Below are 19,568 nucleotides of genomic sequence, written 5' to 3' on the forward strand. Positions count from 1 at the left end.
CTAAACATATCCTCGTAAAACTGACTATCCAACATATCCTTGACTTGGGCGATGTCATTTACAAAATAGCCTCCAACACTCTACTCAGCAAACTGGATGTAGTCTATCAATGTCATCCGTTTTGTCACCAAAGCCCTATATACTACCCACCACTGCGAACTGTATGCTCTCATTGGCTGGCCCTCACTACATATTTGTCGCCAAACCCACTGGCTCCAGGTCATCTATAAGTCTATGCTTGGTAAAGCCCCGCCTCATCTCAGCTCAGTGGTCACCATAGCAACACCCACCTGTAGCACGTGCTCCAGCAGGTATATTTCACTCGTCATCCCCAAAGCCAACACTTCCTTTGTCCACCTTTCCTTCCACTTCTCTGCTGCCAATGACTGGAATGAATTGCAAAAATCACTGAAGCTGGAGTCTTATTTCCCCCTCTAAATTTAAGCATCAGCTGTCAGAGCAGCTTACCAATTACTGTACCTGTACACAGCCAATCTGTAAATATCACATCCAACTACCTCGTCCCTATATGGTTACTTATCCACTTTCTCTTTTGAACCCCAGTACCTCTACTTGCACATCATCATCTGCACATCTATCACACCAGTGTTAATGCTAAATTGTAATTATTTCGCCTCTATTGTCTTACCTCCCAACTATTCTACATTTGCACACACTGTACATTTTTCTATTGTGTTATTGACTGTACATTTGTTTGTGTAACTCTGCGTTGTTTTTGTCGCACTGCTTTGCTTTATCTTGGCCAGGTTGCAGTTGTAAATGAGAACTTGGCCTACCTTGGCCTACCTCAACTGGCCTACCTGGTGGAATAAAGGTAAAACAATTTTAAATATAGGGGATTTGGTGCCATTTGGGATGCAGATTTGTCAGGAGGAAGTGGCCAAAATTCACCCAACTAATTGTGGGAAGCTTGTGGAAGGCTACCCAAAACGTTTGACCCAAGTTAAAGAATTCAAAGGCAATGCTACCAAATACTAATTGAGTGTATGTAAACTTCTAACCCACTGGGGGGGAAAGAAATAAAAGCTGAAATAAATCATTCTCTCTAGCATTATTCTGACATTTCACATTCTTAAAATAAAGCGGTGATCCTAACTAACCTAAGACAGGGAGTTTTTACTAGGATTAAATGTTAGGAATTGTGAAACTGTGTTTAAATGTATTTGGCTAAGGTGTATGTAAACTTCCGACTTCAACTGTAAGTGAAAGAAATAGGTTATGATTATGTTTTACTGGTAATGGGGACATACGTAATAGAGGTCGACCGATTAATCGGAATGGCCGATTAATTAGGACCGATTTCAAGTTTTCATAACAATCGGAAATCGGTATTTTTGGACACCGATTTGGCCGATTTAAAAAATATATATATCTATATTTTTAAATATAAAAAAGTACACCTTTATTTAACTAGGCAAGTCAGTTAACACATTCTTGTTTTCAATGACGACTGCCTCGTTCAGGGGCAGAACGACAGATTTTCACCTTGTCAGCTCGGGGGATCCAATCTTACAGTTAACTAGTCCAATGCTATAACCACCTGCCTCTCGTTGCACTCCACAAGGACTGCCTGTTATGCGAATGCAGTAAGACAAGGTAAGTTGCTAGCTAGAATTAAACTTAGAAAAACCAATCAATCAATCATAATCACTAGTTAACTACACATGGTTGATGATATTACTAGTTTATCTAGCGTGTCCTGCGTTGCATATAATCTGACTGAGCATTCAATCATACAAGTATCTGACTGAGCGGTGGTAGGCAGCAGCAGGCTCGTAAGCATTCATTCAAACAGCACTTTCATGCGTTTTGCCAGCAGCTCTTCGTTGTGCGTCAAGCATTGCGCTGTTTATGACTTCAAGCCTATCAACTCCCGAGATGAGGCTGGTGTAACCGATGTGAAATGGCTAGCTAGTTAGTGGGGTGCACGTTAATAGCGCTTCAAACGTCATTCTCTCTGAGACTTGGAGTGGTTGTTTCCCTTGCTCTGCATGGGTAACGCTTCTTCGAGGGTGGCTGTTGTCGTTGTGTTCCTGGTTCGAGCGCAGGGAGCAGCGAGGAGAGGAACGGAAGCTATACTGTTACACTGGCAATACTAAAGTGCCTATAAGAACATCCAACAGTCAAAAGGTTAATGAAATACAAATGGTATAAGTGAAATAGTCCTATTTTAATTTTTTTATTTTACCTTTATTTATCCTGGAAAGTCAGTTAAGAACATATTCTTATTTTCAATGACGGCCTGGGAACAGTGGGTTAAATGCCTGTTCAGGGGCAGAACGACAGATTTGTACCTTGTCAGCTCGGGGGTTTGAACTCACAACCTTCCGGTTACTATAATTCCTTTCATAATTTACTTTCTTCTCCAACACTTTGTTTTTGCATTATTTAAAACAAATTGAACATGTTTCATTATTTATTTGAGGATAAATTGATTTTATTGATGTATAATATTAAGTTAAAATAAGTGTTCATTCAGTATTGTTGTAATTGTCATTATTACAAATACATTTTAAAAAATGGCCGATTAATCGGTATCGGCAAAAAGAAAAGAAAAAGAAATCCCTCCAATAATCGGTATCGGCGTTGAAAAATCATAATCGGTTGACCTCTAATACCTAAATGCAAACAAGATAACTTTTTGGTGTGTGTGTGTGTGTGTGTGTGTGTGTGTGTGTGTGTGTGTGTGTGTGTGTGTGTGTAACCTTTATTTAACCAGGCAAGTCAGTTAAGAACAAATTCTTATTTACAATGACGGCCTATCCTGGCCAAACCCGGACCACGCTGGGCCAATTGTGTGCCACCCTATGGGACTCCCAAACACGGCCGGATGAGATACAGCCTGGATTTGATCCAGGGACTGTAGTGAAGTCTTTTGCACTGAAATTCAGTGCCTCTAATTTAATTGTATTTGAAAGTTTAAAATTAAACTTAAATCTTAAATTTCGGTTTTCGGTATCGCTTTTTTTTACAAGGAAAACATTGCATAATAAAGTGCAGCTCTGCCTTCACATCACTATCAACAAGGTAGGTCCTACAAGGCCTAGTTTTGTAGCACCTGGTCTACTGTTCAGTCGTATGGTCAGGTGCCACAAAGCGGGACATGCAATTGGCTCAGAACAGGGCCAGCCGGATGTACACAGAGCTCTAACAATGCATGTCAATCTCTCCTGCCTCAAAGCAGAGGAGAGATTGACTTCATCACAACTTGTATTTATGAGAGGTATTGACATGTTGAATGCACCGAGCTGTCTGTTTGAACTAATGGCACACAGCTCGGACACCCATGCATACCCCACAAGAAATGGCACCAGAGGTCACTTCACATTCCCTAAGTCCAGAACAGACTATGGGAGGAGCACAGTACTACATAGAGCCATGACTACATGGAACTCCATTCCACATCAAGTAACTGATGCAAGTAGAATCAGATTTTTATTTATTAATAAAACACACCTTCTGGAACAGTGGGGACTGTGAAGAGACACAAACACAGGCACAGACACATGCATACACACACACAATGTCACGGATCCCTCTAGGACATTCATTATGCACACCTGGCCCCCATTCCCAGTGATTGGTAATTGTATATGTATGCCCTTGGTTTACCATTGTCCTGTCGATCATTGTTACAATGTCCATTGGTGCGTGTGAGTACCTGTGCTGTGTGTTTTGGGCTTTCCTGCCCTTGTGGATTGCGCAGATGATTACAGGTCTCCTGTGTGTTAATCATTGTGAGTGTTATTTATTCGAGGTACTCCTCACACTTTTGTTTGGGTTTCAACCCTGTGTTTTTGTATAGTTTTGGTTTGGTCTTCGTCCTGCACCTTTCCACGGCACGCCGTAATTTGGGGCTTAATAAAAAAAACGATTACGCATTCCTGCACCTGTCTCCCGAATCATTCATTACCGACGTGACACACGATAACATACGCACTATACACACAGATTTTGTGTTGTAGATATGTGGTAGTGGAGTAGTGGCCTGAGGGCACACAATTAATCTGTTACACAATTTTAAAAACATAACAATACATTCATAACTGCCTTAATTTTGCTGGACCCAAGAAATACAAATATCCAGAGGGTGGCCACCCCCCCCCCCCCCCTTAAAGTCTGATAGGTCGTCTCGGCATATATTGATAATTTTGAGCAAGACTAATCAACCTCACCAAAGCAAGCATCCGAGCAAGCAAAACAGCACCCTTATGTCTTCATATGTGTCATGTCATATTATTTCTGGGCAGACAGCATCAGATACATGGGCTACAGATACTTAGACACAGGGGCGCTGTTTATACTTCTGTTTCTTTTCTTATCGCTAGCATTTTGGCTTCCCTTGGCAGCTATTGTTATGCAGGTGAATGAGGACCCAAAAGCGACTTGGCGAAAACAGAGTCTTTAATCCAGTAAAGTAAAATACAATCAAAAAACACAATTTCCACTCGTAATGACGAGGATAGACTGGAAACTCGATCTTGAACTGCAGGTTGCCTCGGGAAGGCACTTGAACTTAGCAGACTCAGACACCTGCTCACCACGCAGCATCTGAGGGAAACACGACACGACAGGGCGATACACAAACACAGCACGGTGAACAATAGATAAGGATCCGACAAGGACAGAAGTGGAAAACAAGGGGAGAAATAGGGACTCTAATCAGAAGACAAAATAGGGAACAGGTGTAAAAAGACTAAATGAGTGAGTTAGGAGAATGAGGAACAGCTGGGAGCAGGAACGGAACGATAGAGAGAGGAGAGAGAGAGAGGGGGAGAGAGAGGGATAGAAAAAGGGAACGAACCTAATAAGACCAGCAGGGGGAAACGAACAGAAGGGAAAGCATAATGACAAGACAATATATGACAAAACATGACAGTACCCCCCCACTCACCGAGCGCCTCCTGGCGCTCTCGAGGAGGAACACTGGCGGCAACGGAGGAAATCATAGATCAAACGGTCCAGCACGTCCCGAGAAAGAACCCAACTCCTCTCCTCAGGACCGTAACGAAAAACGATAAAGAGGGAAACTAGGGTACTACTCTAAAAAAAAAAAAAAAAATGAGACACGGGTAGAGAACTGAAAACTTTAGAGCAAACAGGACCAAACAGGCCAGGAGAGTAACAACTAGGGACAGACTGAGACACAGCAAGGGCAGGAACAAGAACAGGAGAGATGCGATGGCAGGGAACAGACTGAGACCCAGCAAGACCAGGAGCAGAAGCAGAAAAATACGCACAAGGGTGGACCCCATCGTCAGTATCGGAGCGCTGGGACAGAATGGCTCCCACGCCCACCCCCGACGCGTCAACCTCAACAATAAACTGTTTAGTGACGTCAGGTGCAACAAGGATAGGAGCGGATGCAAAACGCTTCTTAAAGAGATCAGAACAACAATCATATGACCGGTGAGGAGGAAGGGAGTTGGTTCTGGACCGATTGAAGACCGTGCGCAGACCATGATATTCCTCCGGCACTCCTGTCAAATCACCAGGTTCCTCCTGAGAAGAGGGGACAGAACAAACAGGAGAAATAGCAGACATTAAACACTTCACATGACAAGAAACGTTCCAGGAAAGGATAGAATTACTAGACCAATCAAAAGAAGGATTATGACACACTAGCCAGGGATGACCCAAAACAACAGGTGTAAAAGGTGAACAAAAAATCAAAAAAGAAATGGTCTCACTATGGTTACCAGATACAGTGAGGGTTAAAGGTAGTGTTTCACATAATATACTGGGGAGAGGACTACCATCCAAGGCAAACATGACCGTGGGCTCCCCTAACTGTCTGAGAGGAATGTCATGTTCCCGCGCCCAGGCTTCGTCCATAAAACAGCCCTCTGCCCCAGAGTCTATTAATGCACTGCAGGAAGCTGCCGATCCGGTCCAGCATAGATGGACCGGTAAAGTAGTACATGTACTTGACGGAGAGGACCGTCTAGTAGCGCTTATCAGTCGCCCTCCGCTTACTGATGAGCTCTGGCCTTTAACTGGACATGAAATGACAAAATGACCAGCGGAACCGCAATAGAGACAGAGGCGGTTGGTGATTCTCCGTTCCCTCTCCTAGTCGAGATGCGAATACCCCCCAGCTGCATGGGCTCAACACCTGAGTCAGTGGGGAAAGACGGTAGTGTCGGAGAGAGGTGAGACACAGTTAACGCGAGCTCTCTTCTATGAGCTCGGTGACGAAGATCTACCCGTCGTTCAATGCGAATAGCGAGTTCAATCAAAGAATCCACGCTGGATGGAACCTCCCGAGAGAGAATCTCATCCTTAACCTTAGCGTGGAGTCCCTCCAGAAAACGAGCGAGCAACGCCTGCTCGTTCCAGTTACTGGAGGCAGCAAGAGTGCGAAACTCTATAGAGTAATCCGTTATGGATCGATTACCTTGACATAGGGAAGACAGGGACCAGGAAGCTTCTTTCCCAAAAACTGAGCGATCAAAAACCCTTATCATCTCCTCTTTAAAGTTCAGATAATTGTTAGTACACTCAGCGCTTGCCTCCCAGATAGCTGTGCCCCACTGCCGAGCCCGACCAGTAAGGAGTGATATGACGTAGGCAATCCGAGCTCTCTCTTGAGTATGTGTTGGGTTGGAGAGAGAACACGATATCACACTGGGTGAGAAAGGAGCGGCACTCAGTGGGCTGCCCAGAATAACAAGGTGGGTTATTAACCCTAGGTTCCGGAGGCTCGGAAGAACCGGAAGTAGCTGGTGACACGAGACGAAGACTCTGATACTGTCTTGAGAGGTCGGAGACCTGAGCGGCCAGGGTCTCAACGGCATGCCGAGCGGCAGACAATTCCTGCTCGTGTCTGCCGAGCATCGCTCCCTGGAACTCGAGAGTAGAGTAGAGAGAATCCATAGTCGCTGGGTCCATTCCTTGGTCGGATCCTTCTGTTATGCAGGTGAATGAGGACCCAAAAGCGACTTGGCGAAAACAGAGTCTTTAATCCAGTAAAGTAAAATACAATCAAAAAACACAATTTCCACTCGTAATGACGAGGATAGACTGGAGACTCGATCTTGAACTGCAGGTTGCCTCGGGAAGGCACTTGAACTTAGCAGACTCAGACACCTGCTCACCACGCAGCATCTGAGGGAAACACGACACGACAGGGCGATACACAAACACAGCACGGTGAACAATAGATAAGGATCCGACAAGGACAGAAGTGGAAAACAAGGGGAGAAATAGGGACTCTAATCAGAAGACAAAATAGGGAACAGGTGTAAAAAGACTAAATGAGTGAGTTAGGAGAATGAGGAACAGCTGGGAGCAGGAACGGAACGATAGAGAGAGGAGAGAGAGAGAGGGGGAGAGAGAGGGATAGAAAAAGGGAACGAACCTAATAAGACCAGCAGGGGGAAACGAACAGAAGGGAAAGCATAATGACAAGACAATATATGACAAAACATGACAGCTATGAACACACTCCACTTTGTAGGCTGAATTTCATGACACTTATTGGTGTTTGTAATATGTCCCTTTCCATTCAAATGGTGGGTGCACAGTTCAAATGCTTATTTTGGAGTAGACGAAACCATTTTTGAAGTGATTTGTTTGACAATCAGATGAAAACATGATTTTACATTACATTTAAGTCATTTAGCAGACACTCTTATCCAGAGCGACTTACAAATTGATGCATTCACCTTATGACATCCAGTGGAACAGCCACTTTACAATAGTGCATCTAAATATTTTAAGGGGGGGGTGAGAAGGATTACTTTATCCTATCCTAGGTATTCCTTAAAGAGGTGGGGTTTCAGGTGTCTCCGGAAGGTGGTGATTGACTCCGCTGTCCTGGCGTCGTGAGGGAGTTTGTTCCACCATTGGGGAGCCAGAGCAGCGAACAGTTTTGACTGGGCTGAGCGGGAACTGTACTACCTCAGTGGTAGGGAGGCGAGCAGGCCAGAGGTGGATGAACGCAGTGCCCTTATTTGGGTGTAGGGCCTGATCAGAGCCTGGAGGTACTGAGGTGCCGTTCCCCTCACAGCTCCGTAGGCAAGCACCATGGTCTTGTAGCGGATGCGAGCTTCAACTGGAAGCCAGTGGAGAGAGCGGAGGAGCGGGGTGACGTGAGAGAACTTTGGAAGGTTGAACACTAGACGGGCTGCGGCGTTCTGGATGAGTTGTAGGGGTTTAATGGCACAGGCAGGGAGCCCAGCCAACAGCGAGTTGCAGTAATCCAGACGGGAGATGACAAGTGCCTGGATTAGGACCTGCCCCGCTTCCTGTGTGAGGCAGGGTCGTACTCTGCGGATGTTGTAGAGCATGAACCTACAGGAACGGGCCACCGCCTTGATGTTAGTTGAGAACGACAGGGTGTTGTCCAGGATCACGCCAAGGTTCTTAGCGCTCTGGGAGGAGGACACAATGGAGTTGTCAACCGTGATGGCGAGATCATGGAACGGGCAGTCCTTCCCCGGGAGGAAGAGCAGCTCCGTCTTGCCGAAGTTCAGCTTGAGGTGGTGATCCGTCATCCACACTGATATGTCTGCCAGACATGCAGAGATGCGATTCGCCACCTGGTCATCAGAAGGGGGAAAGGAGAAGATTAATTGTGTGTCGTCTGCATAGCAATGATAGGAGAGACCATGTGAGGTTATGACAGAGCTATGACAGAAGTGACTTGGTGTATAGCGAGAATAGGAGAGGTCCTAGAAATCTGATGATCGGTTGTGTTCATGGCACATTAAAAGGTAATCCATTTTTACAGTTAAATGACATGTCTTCACTATAAAGCCCATAAATAAATAAAATTGTGCACGTGAATAGGTCTTGTGAAAAAAAAACAGAGCCCCCCGAATGTCACGGTATTATTCGCACTCGAGATGGAACTTTAGAGTTCATTTATTGCTGTATGCTAATTGAATGCAAACACTACAGGGAGACTTTTGGAATTGATTTATTTGAACAGGGGAATGTACCAAAGCTAAGCTGAAGCATTTAATGTGTTGAACCGTCATAATTATATATATTATTATTATTGCATCGATTAAGGTTCATAATGCTCAAAAGCAGTGGCGTTTCTGAAGGAAAAAAAACACACAAAGCATAAAACACGAACTCCGAAACAAACACACTTCAACAACTGCACAACTCTATCGCTAATTTGTGCACACATGCATATAGTAGGCCTAATCTGTCATGTTTGTCATTTAGTATCATGTCTTGTCCCTGTGCTCCCCATTCTATTCGTTTCCCTCTGCTGGTCTTATTTGGTTCTTTCCCTCCTTCTATCCCTCTCTCTCCCCCTCCCTCTCTCACTCTCTCGCTCTCTCTTCTCTCTATCGTTCCGTTCCTGCTCCCAGCTGTTCCTATTCCCCTAATCATCATTTAGTCTTCCCACACCTGTTCCCGATCCTTTCCCCTGATTAGAGTCCCTATTTATTCCTTTGTGTTCCGTTCCTGTCCCGTCGGTTCCTTGTTTTGTATTCACCATGCTGTGATTGTGTTTCGCCCTGTCCTGTCGTGTTTTTTGCCTTCATCAGATGCTGCGTGTGAGCAGGTGTCTCTGTCTACTACGGCCTGCGCCTACCCGAAGCGACCTGCAGTCTGTGGCCGCTTCTCTTGTAATTCCCCTCTACAGACTAGAGGATTTCTGTTATTCCCTGTTTGGACTTGAATAAACTCTGTTTCTGTTAAGTCGCTTTTGGGTCCTCTATCACCTGCATGACATAATCAGTCATGACTGCTCATTCTCAGCAATGCATTAATATCAATCACAGCAAATGATGGAGAAATGGGAGAGATTAATGGAGATATGAGGGAGATAGAATGGGATTTAAGGAGGCAGGGATTGCTTTCAGTTCTTAACCTTGGTAAATCATTTAGGCTACTCCTCTCTGCTCGAATGATAAAACAACAAATTAAACCGTGATGTCTTGTGTCTATTTTATTATGGCATCTTCATAATTTTAGCCTATACACCGACAATAGGCCTACTTGTGGCAAATCAATAGAAAAAAAAGTAAATCAAAAACGGTTGTAGGTCAACAAATGTATGTCCTAATAAGGTAAGGTCTGGATATGGCTAAATACTTATGGCATATTTCAAAACTCGTGTCTTACGGACACTAATATTGAGTAATAACATTGGAAAGTTTTTAAATACGAAACTGAAAAAGGTATTTCTAACATTTATTTCATTTCATTTAAGTGCAGAGGCAATAGGTGTCATTATCTAGTCTAGTCCAACACCAAAATAAAGCCTTCACTTTTGCTCATATCACATTCTCAACCAGTTTTAAAACTTACCTGAGCTTATCCTGTAAACGCAATCAGGTGATTCATGTTTGAGCGCCGCTCGTCCTGGCGTATAGGTGGGGTCCCGGTGCACCGTGGTGCCACCGCTGACCGTCTGCTGAAGGCAAAGTCACCGCTGACCGTCTGCTGAAGGCAAAGTGATGCTGGTGCCACACTCCCCACCGTTGTCGAGGTAGATGTCGCGACTCTGCTGCTGGGCCTGTTATTGCATGGGAAGTTATGCTGCAGCTGGGATGTCGGGTTACGCTGGCTTCTGCTGCTGATGGTGTGGGTGGTTTGGTGGAGATGCTGATGCTGCTGCTGAAGCGGATGATGCTGACTGAAATGAGTGTAGTTCTGTCCACCGCCGTCTCCCAGCAGCGAGATATCGACCATTTTGGGTCTGTGGAACCGCGCCTTCCCCGCCAACCGCCTGTTAGGGAAGGTTTTGAGGTTGCTGTCTGGACCCCGCTGCTGACCGCACATATTTGGGGCGCAGAGACCCTCATCGGCAGGTTGCGTTTCACCCTCCATCACTGCAAGTTTCAACACTCAGTGACACGTACTCGCTCCTGGCGCGGTCTTGTGTGACAGTCTGGTGATTGGTTATCTTTTTCATCATCACTGTCTCGTTGTCTGGCTCAGTTTTAACTTCTCGGCACAATCACTTTTATTTACGCCCCGCCCCTGTCTGGGGATTGGCGCTGTGGGTTGTCAGTAAAAAAAGAGTGACGTGATATTATTTTTGGGCAGACAGCATCAGATACATGGGCTACAGATACTTAGACACAGGGGCGCTGTTTGCCTCGATCAGATCCTGGCGCGTCCTTGTGTGACAGTCTAGTGACTGGTTATTCTTCCTCACTGTCTCCTTGTCTGGCTCAGTTTTCCCCTCTTGGCACAATCACTTTTTTTACGCATCGCCCCTGTCTGGGGATTGGCACTGTGGCTTGTCAGTAAATTATAACACCCTCTGAATACTAGGCTACAGTAGCTTAATATTCAGAGTGGGCTAATTCACTGACTGGCCACATCGCCAATCCCCAGACGGTGCCGCCGTATAAAAAAAAGTGGTTGTGCCAAGAGGGAAACGCAGACGGGAACTGCACAACCTGCTGACAGTACACTGTCTCTAGCAGGTTAGGAGATCATTTTCGCTCACCCTAACTCTTTCCTGCTTTTGTTATATTTGATTAGTCCGTTAAGAACAAAATCTTATTTCCAATGACGGCCTACCCTAGCCAAACACTCCCCTAACCCGGACAACCGGCCAATTGTGCGCCCCCCCTATGGGACTCTTGATCACAGGCTGCATGTGATACAGCCTGGGAACGAACCTGGGTCTGTAGTGACACCTCTAGCACTGCAATGTAGCACCTTAGTTTCATAACCTGCTATGTTAATTATCCTAACATGCTGCATAATTTCTAACCTCTAATCAATGAAACTATAGCTGTCATTTTACATCTGACAAGCCAGGTAAATAGAGAATATGCCACCCCTTGACAATGGCCTCAAATAAGCTTGCCACTCAAAATGACACCTAAAATGAATTGGATAATAATGTTGTTTGGCTTTTGGGGAATGTTTGAAATAATGCTACAAGAGACCAAACATGGCATGATTGTCACATCTAGCCTACTGACCGATGACATTCATTTGCTCATTATGCCAATCCATAAAATGTTTTAAGAATTCACTAATAAACAGTTTCTCATACATTCAAAGTTATTGAATTAGAGAAAACAAATAAAGGGGGTAAATTATACAAAATAAAGGTGTCATTTGTTGTTTTTTTGTTAGATTTTCTACTTTACAAAAACGAAATAGTCAGTATAGGTAGGCTATACACTCAGATGCCATCTGAGTAGACTACACTTTCCTTTAGCTAACCTACATTTAGCTGGCACATGCTCATGTTGGCCTATAGAAGAATATCAATTGCCATCTAGAAAGGAAAAACACTCCATTAATCGAATAAGGTAATAAATCCAACCCATATAAAGTACAACGGCAAAAAAATACGGTGACAGTCAACGTTAAGGCCACCAGAGGGCAACACAACAATATAAGTTTGGCGATTTGAGAGAAAGTTACAGCCCACTGGTTGAGTCGAGGCTGTTTCTCTGTCATTTCAATGACATTACGTTGAACCAACGTGCAGTAGACGTTGAATTGACGTCAGTGTCCAGATGCTGAGAGCTGCAAACAATGTGTATATGTGTGTTTTTCAAAACAGGATGCAAAATAAGGGTCAGTAGGCATAGGCTATTGGAAATTATAGACTAATTGTGCAAATATGAAATAAGACTATTGAAATGGTTGGCTATGTATTAATATTCCTTGTCCTATTGATACGGAAAGTGAAGGGCAGGCATGACAACTGTAGCCTATGACCTCTCAGCATCGCTTTTTATTTATTTATTTTTTTTATTGCAGAAAAAAACTATGCATACAAGAGGTATACAAGCAGACAATGATAACAAATGCTAGGGGGGTATACAAAATCACAGATTATATAAATAACTTAAAAGAAACACACATATTGATTGTTAAACTAGCCTGTACCCCTGCACACTGACTTAGTACCGGTGCCCCTTGTATATAGCCTCGTCATTGTTATTCTTACTGTGTTACTTTTTATTTTAGCCTACTTGGTAAATATTTTCTTCTTCTTGAACTGCACTGTTGGTTAAGGGCTTGTAAGTAAGCATTTCACGGTAAAGTCGACACTTGTTGTATTCGGCGCATGTGGCAAATACAGTTTGATTTGATTTTAACAGCTTTCTTATTAGAAGAATGTAGAAAGGTCTTAATGTGCTGCTCGAATTCGGAAGTTTTTTTGTTATTACTGAATATACATTTATGAATATGACATTTTCCCATTAGCACAATTAGATTTATGAGGTATTTTTTTATTTATCCTTATTATGTTTAAGGAAACCGAGCAGCTCTCAGCATCACTGCAATCTACCGTCCGCGTGATGACGCAAAAACCCCGCGCCATCATGGATGCGCACGCCGGATGGTCAAAGGGATGCGTGCGCGCCTATACAGAATCGGTAACAAAAAACTACAGATTTCAAATTAGGTTGGACACCATACGACCGTAGCCATCCGTATCACATCTTCACGGAACTGAACAACTATGGATGAATTACTTATTTTAATTGTTTCCAAAGGAACTCTCTGACGAGAAGAAATGTCTGGGTAAAGTTCAGATACACTCGGTTATATATATGCTTGTCTTTGCCTGCGCAATAATTACACTTTGAGAAGAGACTGAAACAATCATTCACCTGGACAAACCTGAGAGTTCAATTCAAGCTTATTTTACACCTCTGACCTGATACTGGTCCGATTTTGGATGAGGAGAGTATATGCCAAATTGATATAAATTGAAAAATTCGTATGGTTGAATTAAAATCAAACGAATGATGACAATTAAAACACTATTGAAACTGTAGGTAATTCAACCGTGGAACTGTTTCAAACCGAATTCATCATGCGAATATTTTAAAGACAAGGTAGGAGTTAAGGAATACTGTGTCGGCTACTAGGTTTATAATAAAGGTTTTTTGTCGGGATGATGCGACTGCTAAACTACCTCTTGCTTGGCTACCTGACCTGGAATCTACGGATATCAGACGCACAAGGGGAGTACTGCCATGGGTGGCTGGACAGTAATGGAAATTACCACGAAGGCTTTCAGTGTCCGGAGGACTTTGACACCATGGATGCGACCGTGTGCTGCGGGTCTTGCTCCCTGCGGTACTGTTGCGCGGCTGTGGACGCACGGCTGGACCAGGGAAGCTGTACCAACGACCGAGAACTGAATAACACGGAGTTTGCTGCGCGTGAGTTTAGACTACCAATGCAGAGCCTGGCAGGGGTGGACAAGTTAATGCACAATTAACTTCAAAACGTGGGATTTCCAAAGATTCAATATAGTGAAATAGTTCAACATTCAATATGTCGACACGCTTTTAATGAACCATGCATGTCAAATGAGAGTCAATTTTGTTTCGCCATTCAGCCTTTTCAAGTCAGTGGTCAGGCATGCAATAGCCTACATGTTTCATTATAAAAGTTGTTTTGTTTTCAATCAGTCTTATAGTCTATATTATTAAGATAAAATATAAACTATAAATCAATTTTTTTTGGTGCCTATTTTTAAATAATTTAGATGCCAAAAATGACATCCATATAATACAAGGGTGGGAATCATGCAATTATCTATATCTATCACAGCCTGTTTTGTTTTCATACATACATTGTCCTAATAATCTCCTTAAAATGCATGTTGTCATTTTGAAACCTAACATCAGCACTAAAACTAACTTTTCATTTAGTTATAACAATGTAATAGCTCTATCAAGATGCAGAAATTACAGCTCATCTTGATTTACAAAGGTACTTTGTGAGGTGTAAGCACTAAGCAGCTCCGATTGTAAGCATATGTGGGGCACCCGTTTTTGGGGGCTTCATGTGACAACAGGTTAGGTAAATTGCTATCGATCCCCAAAACAAGGAAAGGAAAAGTGGGCCATGCGATACACCTGAAGTGTCACAATCAAGGCTGAATCAAGAAATTATAGATCCAATCATAGGTTTTTATTTTTTATAGAGACCAGGACTGGAAAGTAGTAGGCTGTGAAAAGAAGTGGATTGATTTTGACCCCTATATAAACCATGCAACTTTGTAATAATCCTGCAATCTAAATAATAACTTTGCACACCAATGGCAGAATAGCCTATGCCTGACTGTATCCAAAGGTGACATCAAATCACCTTCAGGTGTGTATTCGATATGCCTGTGTTGCAGGGGTTATTATCTCAGAATTCATTTCTAATTTAAAAAGAAGAGTTTTCATTCACATGGAATTATTCATCAGCATTAGTTCCAAATGTGTACCATTTATGGAATAAAACTGAAACATATAGAACATTTATATTTAAAAAACTAATTTCACCAAATCACTCAATTTAATGGTCTCCCAAGTTGCTAAACCCTATAGGGTGGTTAATACAATTTCCTATTTTTTTCTGATAATAATTGAATTTAAAATACTTTCCTCCCCTGGTGCCAATTGCTAATTTAAGGTGTAATCTGAACGTTTAATCTACATTTTGGAAAAATACATTGTCTTCAGAAAAAACGCTTCTGAATGAACATTCGCACAGTAGCCTTTTGCATAGTCCAAGACAATGACTAACCAAGAACCAAGAAATAAAATGTAGCTAAATGATAGGCCTATTAATAACTACAAAACACCTGGTTTTGTAGGTGCATGTGGGTTATAAGGAATAAAAATATATATAATGCCTTTTAACACTTTGAATACATTGTATTAAGACAGCCTAAATGTAGTTGGTTATTTTTATAGTAGCAAAATACTTTTTTTGCAGCACTGTGTTTGCCTAATACACCCCAGTAGTCTTCTTATATTGTATTGTGATCCAGAAACTTGTACTACCAGTCTGATATTAAAATTAGCGATTGAAAATATTTTTGCAACAATACAAAATTATGTCTTGTGAGTTAATGTAAATACATGTTGAATTTTGAGGGGATTTAGGAAGGTAAAGAGCAACATTTGACTTTTGTCTTCAAAAATGTATTTTCTCCTGAATCCCTTTCCATAAAAAAAGGTATAATTCTGGATTCTGTAGAAAAATAAATTATTTCACAGATGCATATCTTATTCAATCAAGATGTTCCCATATGTCTGTGCATGTCTGCAATACAGTTTATTACGCACACATATTTTCACTGACTCTAAATAGAGTTGAGCCCTGTTACTTTATGAATACATCCTTTCTAGTTTCCTTGAGGTGAGCACAGGTATGTAAGTGTTTTGTTAGGTGTAAGCAATGCTACCACCCTATTGCTTTCACCAATAAAACCAGTATTCAGATCTGTGATTACTTCAAGGAAGGTAAAGGGATGCTTTTTCATGTTTTCAAACAGGTATTCAAGTTATCAAGTGTACAAGTATTCAAACACCTGTTCCTCCTTGCAGAGCCGATCTACGTGCCCTTCCTGATGGTGGGCTCCATCTTTGTGGCCTTTGTGGTGGTGGGCTCCCTGGTTGCCGTCTACTGTTGCACCTGCCTGCGGCCTAAACAGCCTACCCAGCAGGCTCTCCGCTTCTCACTGCGCAACTGCCAGGGCGAGACCATCCCCATGATCCTGACCACTGCGCCAGCCAGCCTGCGCACCCCCTCGCGCCAGTCCAGCACGGCCACCAGTTCCAGCTCAGCTGGCGGGAGCAGCTCGGTGCGCCGCTTCTCCCTTGGAGGTCAGGGGCAGCAGCACGGGTGCTTGGTGTCAGCGTCTGCACCAAGCACCCGTGTCTTCACCTCTCCCTCCACACCCCAGCCACTACTCCCACCACCCCCTCCACCCCCCTACACCTCCCCTGCAGCCTGCATGCCAGGCGGGCGCCAGCACCCTCACTCCCATGCCCAGCTGCAGCTGCACCAGCCCATGCACCCACACCAACAGCCTCACCTGGCCCAGGGCACGGGCTTCCTGCTGCCCCAGCAGTACTTCTTCCCCCTACAGCCGGAGCCATTCTCCGGGGCTAAGGGCTTTGCAGACTTTGGACAGAGCTGACGGGGCTTCCTTGGCAATGAGGAGGTGGATTACAGGAGCACACTGTGGGACGTGAGTAGGGTCATGTTCATTAAGCACTAAACAGAAGAAAACAGACTGAAACAACAGGAAGGGACTACCTGAACCTGCCCAGTATGAGTTTGTTTTAAATCAGTGAACTGTACTGAACATGACCCTGGTGTGTTTTGTGGACAGACACACAGTCATCGGCTACCGGGAGGACTGCCCTGACATGCACTGCAGTAGGCCTGTTGAATGGGGACTGGGAGACAGGAGGCTGTGTTCAAGATAAACCACAAGAAAGCTTCCTAGTCGAGCAGAGTACATGAGAGTATTGTCTCTCTAAATTACAGGAATGGACTTCTGCTTAGAACAGACAGGACTGTTTATTGGTCAATATTGTTTTCAATGTTATGCACTTTTTTATATATACATTTCTATTGTAAACAATATTCTGTCTTCCCTTTCTCTTTTATACACAATTTGGTTAAATAGTGATGTTAAATTGTCACAACTTTTGTGGCAGCAACATTATTAAGAAGTGTTCTAGACATTTTGTTGCGAGCTGCAGGACATTTAATCAAATTATCATTTTGACAATTGCAAATCCCTAAAAGAGGGGAAGGACTGACACCAAGTTGTGCAGTAGGGTGAACAAAGCCAAATGATGTACTGTGTGTACTGTGCTCACTGGCTGGTTTGTTTTTATTTAATGATATTAGTAAACACCAGTATCTAATTAGTATTCTAATGACTAATTCTATGATTGTGAGTACTCGTCATGCAACGCTACAACTAGAAGTACATTTAAAAAATATAAAACACTCAATAGTTGGTCAGTATTTTCGAAAATTAAACCTACTCTTTAATAATCCAGGATTGAATGGTTGAGAATTGCTTAATTGCTCACTTACGGATACATTTTGTACTAACTGTTGAATATGGCAACTGTTTTCTTTATGCTGTTACTCACAATCCTGAGTTTGTGTTTCACCTTTTAGCCTGCATATTTGGTTTATTAAATGTACTACTTATTATACTGAAGAGAGGGGATGCAAAGATATTCACAAACATGGATGACACATTGAACCTTAAATACAGAGACTACAAGCCAAAATGTTGTCTTTACAGATAGCGGAGTCCCCCTTTTTCTCCAGCCTCAGACATATAGGCAACTGAAACGGTTCATAAAGGCTACCTGTCAATCAATCTTCACATGAGGAATGTGGCAACGAGATCAGTCATTGTCAATGCTCAATGAGACTGTCATGGCCACAGTGTTCAAAACAACTGGTCCCAGAAATAGGGAAGAGTTTTGGGTTGGATGAGCAGGTATGGCAAGAATCCAAAGACTTCTCTGTACCCTAGTCATTTAAGTGTGAAATAAACTTGGCAATCACTGACCTATTATGGCAGATTAGATACAATAGATCATATAGTGGATCATGTTTGGCGCTAGACGGAGTCTTCCGAACAAAGGAAAAATTACAGCAATTCCCAGAGATGACTGCCACGACAATCTTTGGGTATCGCTGTCCTTTTGTCTTTTTTGGAAGGCTCAAAATCTACAATGTTTACCCAGACAAGCATCCTGTTCCAATAGAAACCTTTGGTAGCACATGTATACTACTCCTTGGAGCTCTTTGTACTAAAGTTGCGCAGATGTCAACACAATTGATTTTCTATACATTTGGTTATGCTTGGACACTTCTGGTTTTTAAAAACACATGAAAAAGTCATCGTCTTTCAGATACTGTCTTCTAGATGGTCCTGTATAATACTGCTCTAAATCTATCTAGAACGCAAAGAAAATACCTCACAGATTGAATTGTTTTTTAAGTTATATTGACAGTAATCCAAGGACTCTTGTATGAATACTCTAGCAAGGGTAAACCTAGTCAGGAAAATATGTATTTCATGAACTAATGACTAAAGAGAAACCATCTAGGTTGGTTTTGTGACATTGCGTCAATAACAGAGACAAATTATTGTAATTATAACGAAAAGGATATTCTACCACACGGCCCCACAGTAAAACTCAGGTCACCAGGGAGTACAACGTGACCATAATGACGACATTTCTTTGTTTGTCACGCATGGAAGGGAACTATGTTTTCCGTCTCCCCTGCCACACACACAGGCATATGCTACCACACACACAGGCATATGCTACCACACACACAGGCATATGATTCGATGGGGAAAACAACTAGCTGCCTCCCCTCATTTTGGACGTTTACAAAGTCCGAAATGAGGGATGCCACCTTATTCCCTACAAAGTGCCCTACTTCCGACTATAGTAGTACACTGTATACAGGGTGCCGTTTGAGATGCAGCATAGATATTGTGATCGTGGAATATTACATTTCTATGACGGTAGGTCAGAGAGGATGACAAAGGTTGGTTTCCTTGTTTGTAAAGATTATTTTAGTAGAAGTCCTTCATGGCAAGGGAAAGGAGGGAGACCTAATCAGTTGTCCAACTGAATGTATTCAACTGAAATGTGTCTTCTGCATTTAACCCCAACCTTAATCGATATCCAAGACATAACACGTACGTTTGCAGTCCCAACATGCAGAACAATCATTAAATGAAAGACGTAAAAATAAATAACAATCAAACAAATTGAAAAGTGCATTTTTTTCCTGTAGTGACCAACACTTGA

General features: G+C 42.9%; 1 protein-coding gene across 1 annotated transcript; it reads left to right on the forward strand.

Annotated features, from left to right (window-relative positions):
- The first annotated feature begins 13,320 nt into the window (after positions 1-13,320).
- On the forward strand, positions 13,321-17,777 carry LOC123999882 (protein shisa-3 homolog). The gene is made up of 2 exons (XM_046305892.1): positions 13,321-14,141; positions 16,308-17,777. Exons 1-2 carry the CDS (start codon positions 13,871-13,873, stop codon positions 16,901-16,903), a joined length of 867 nt encoding a protein of 288 aa, XP_046161848.1. The 5' UTR covers positions 13,321-13,870; the 3' UTR covers positions 16,904-17,777.
- Positions 17,778-19,568: the final 1,791 nt, after the last annotated feature.

Source organism: Oncorhynchus gorbuscha, linkage group LG16, assembly GCF_021184085.1.
Source record: "Oncorhynchus gorbuscha isolate QuinsamMale2020 ecotype Even-year linkage group LG16, OgorEven_v1.0, whole genome shotgun sequence".
Lineage (NCBI taxonomy): Eukaryota > Metazoa > Chordata > Actinopteri > Salmoniformes > Salmonidae > Oncorhynchus > Oncorhynchus gorbuscha.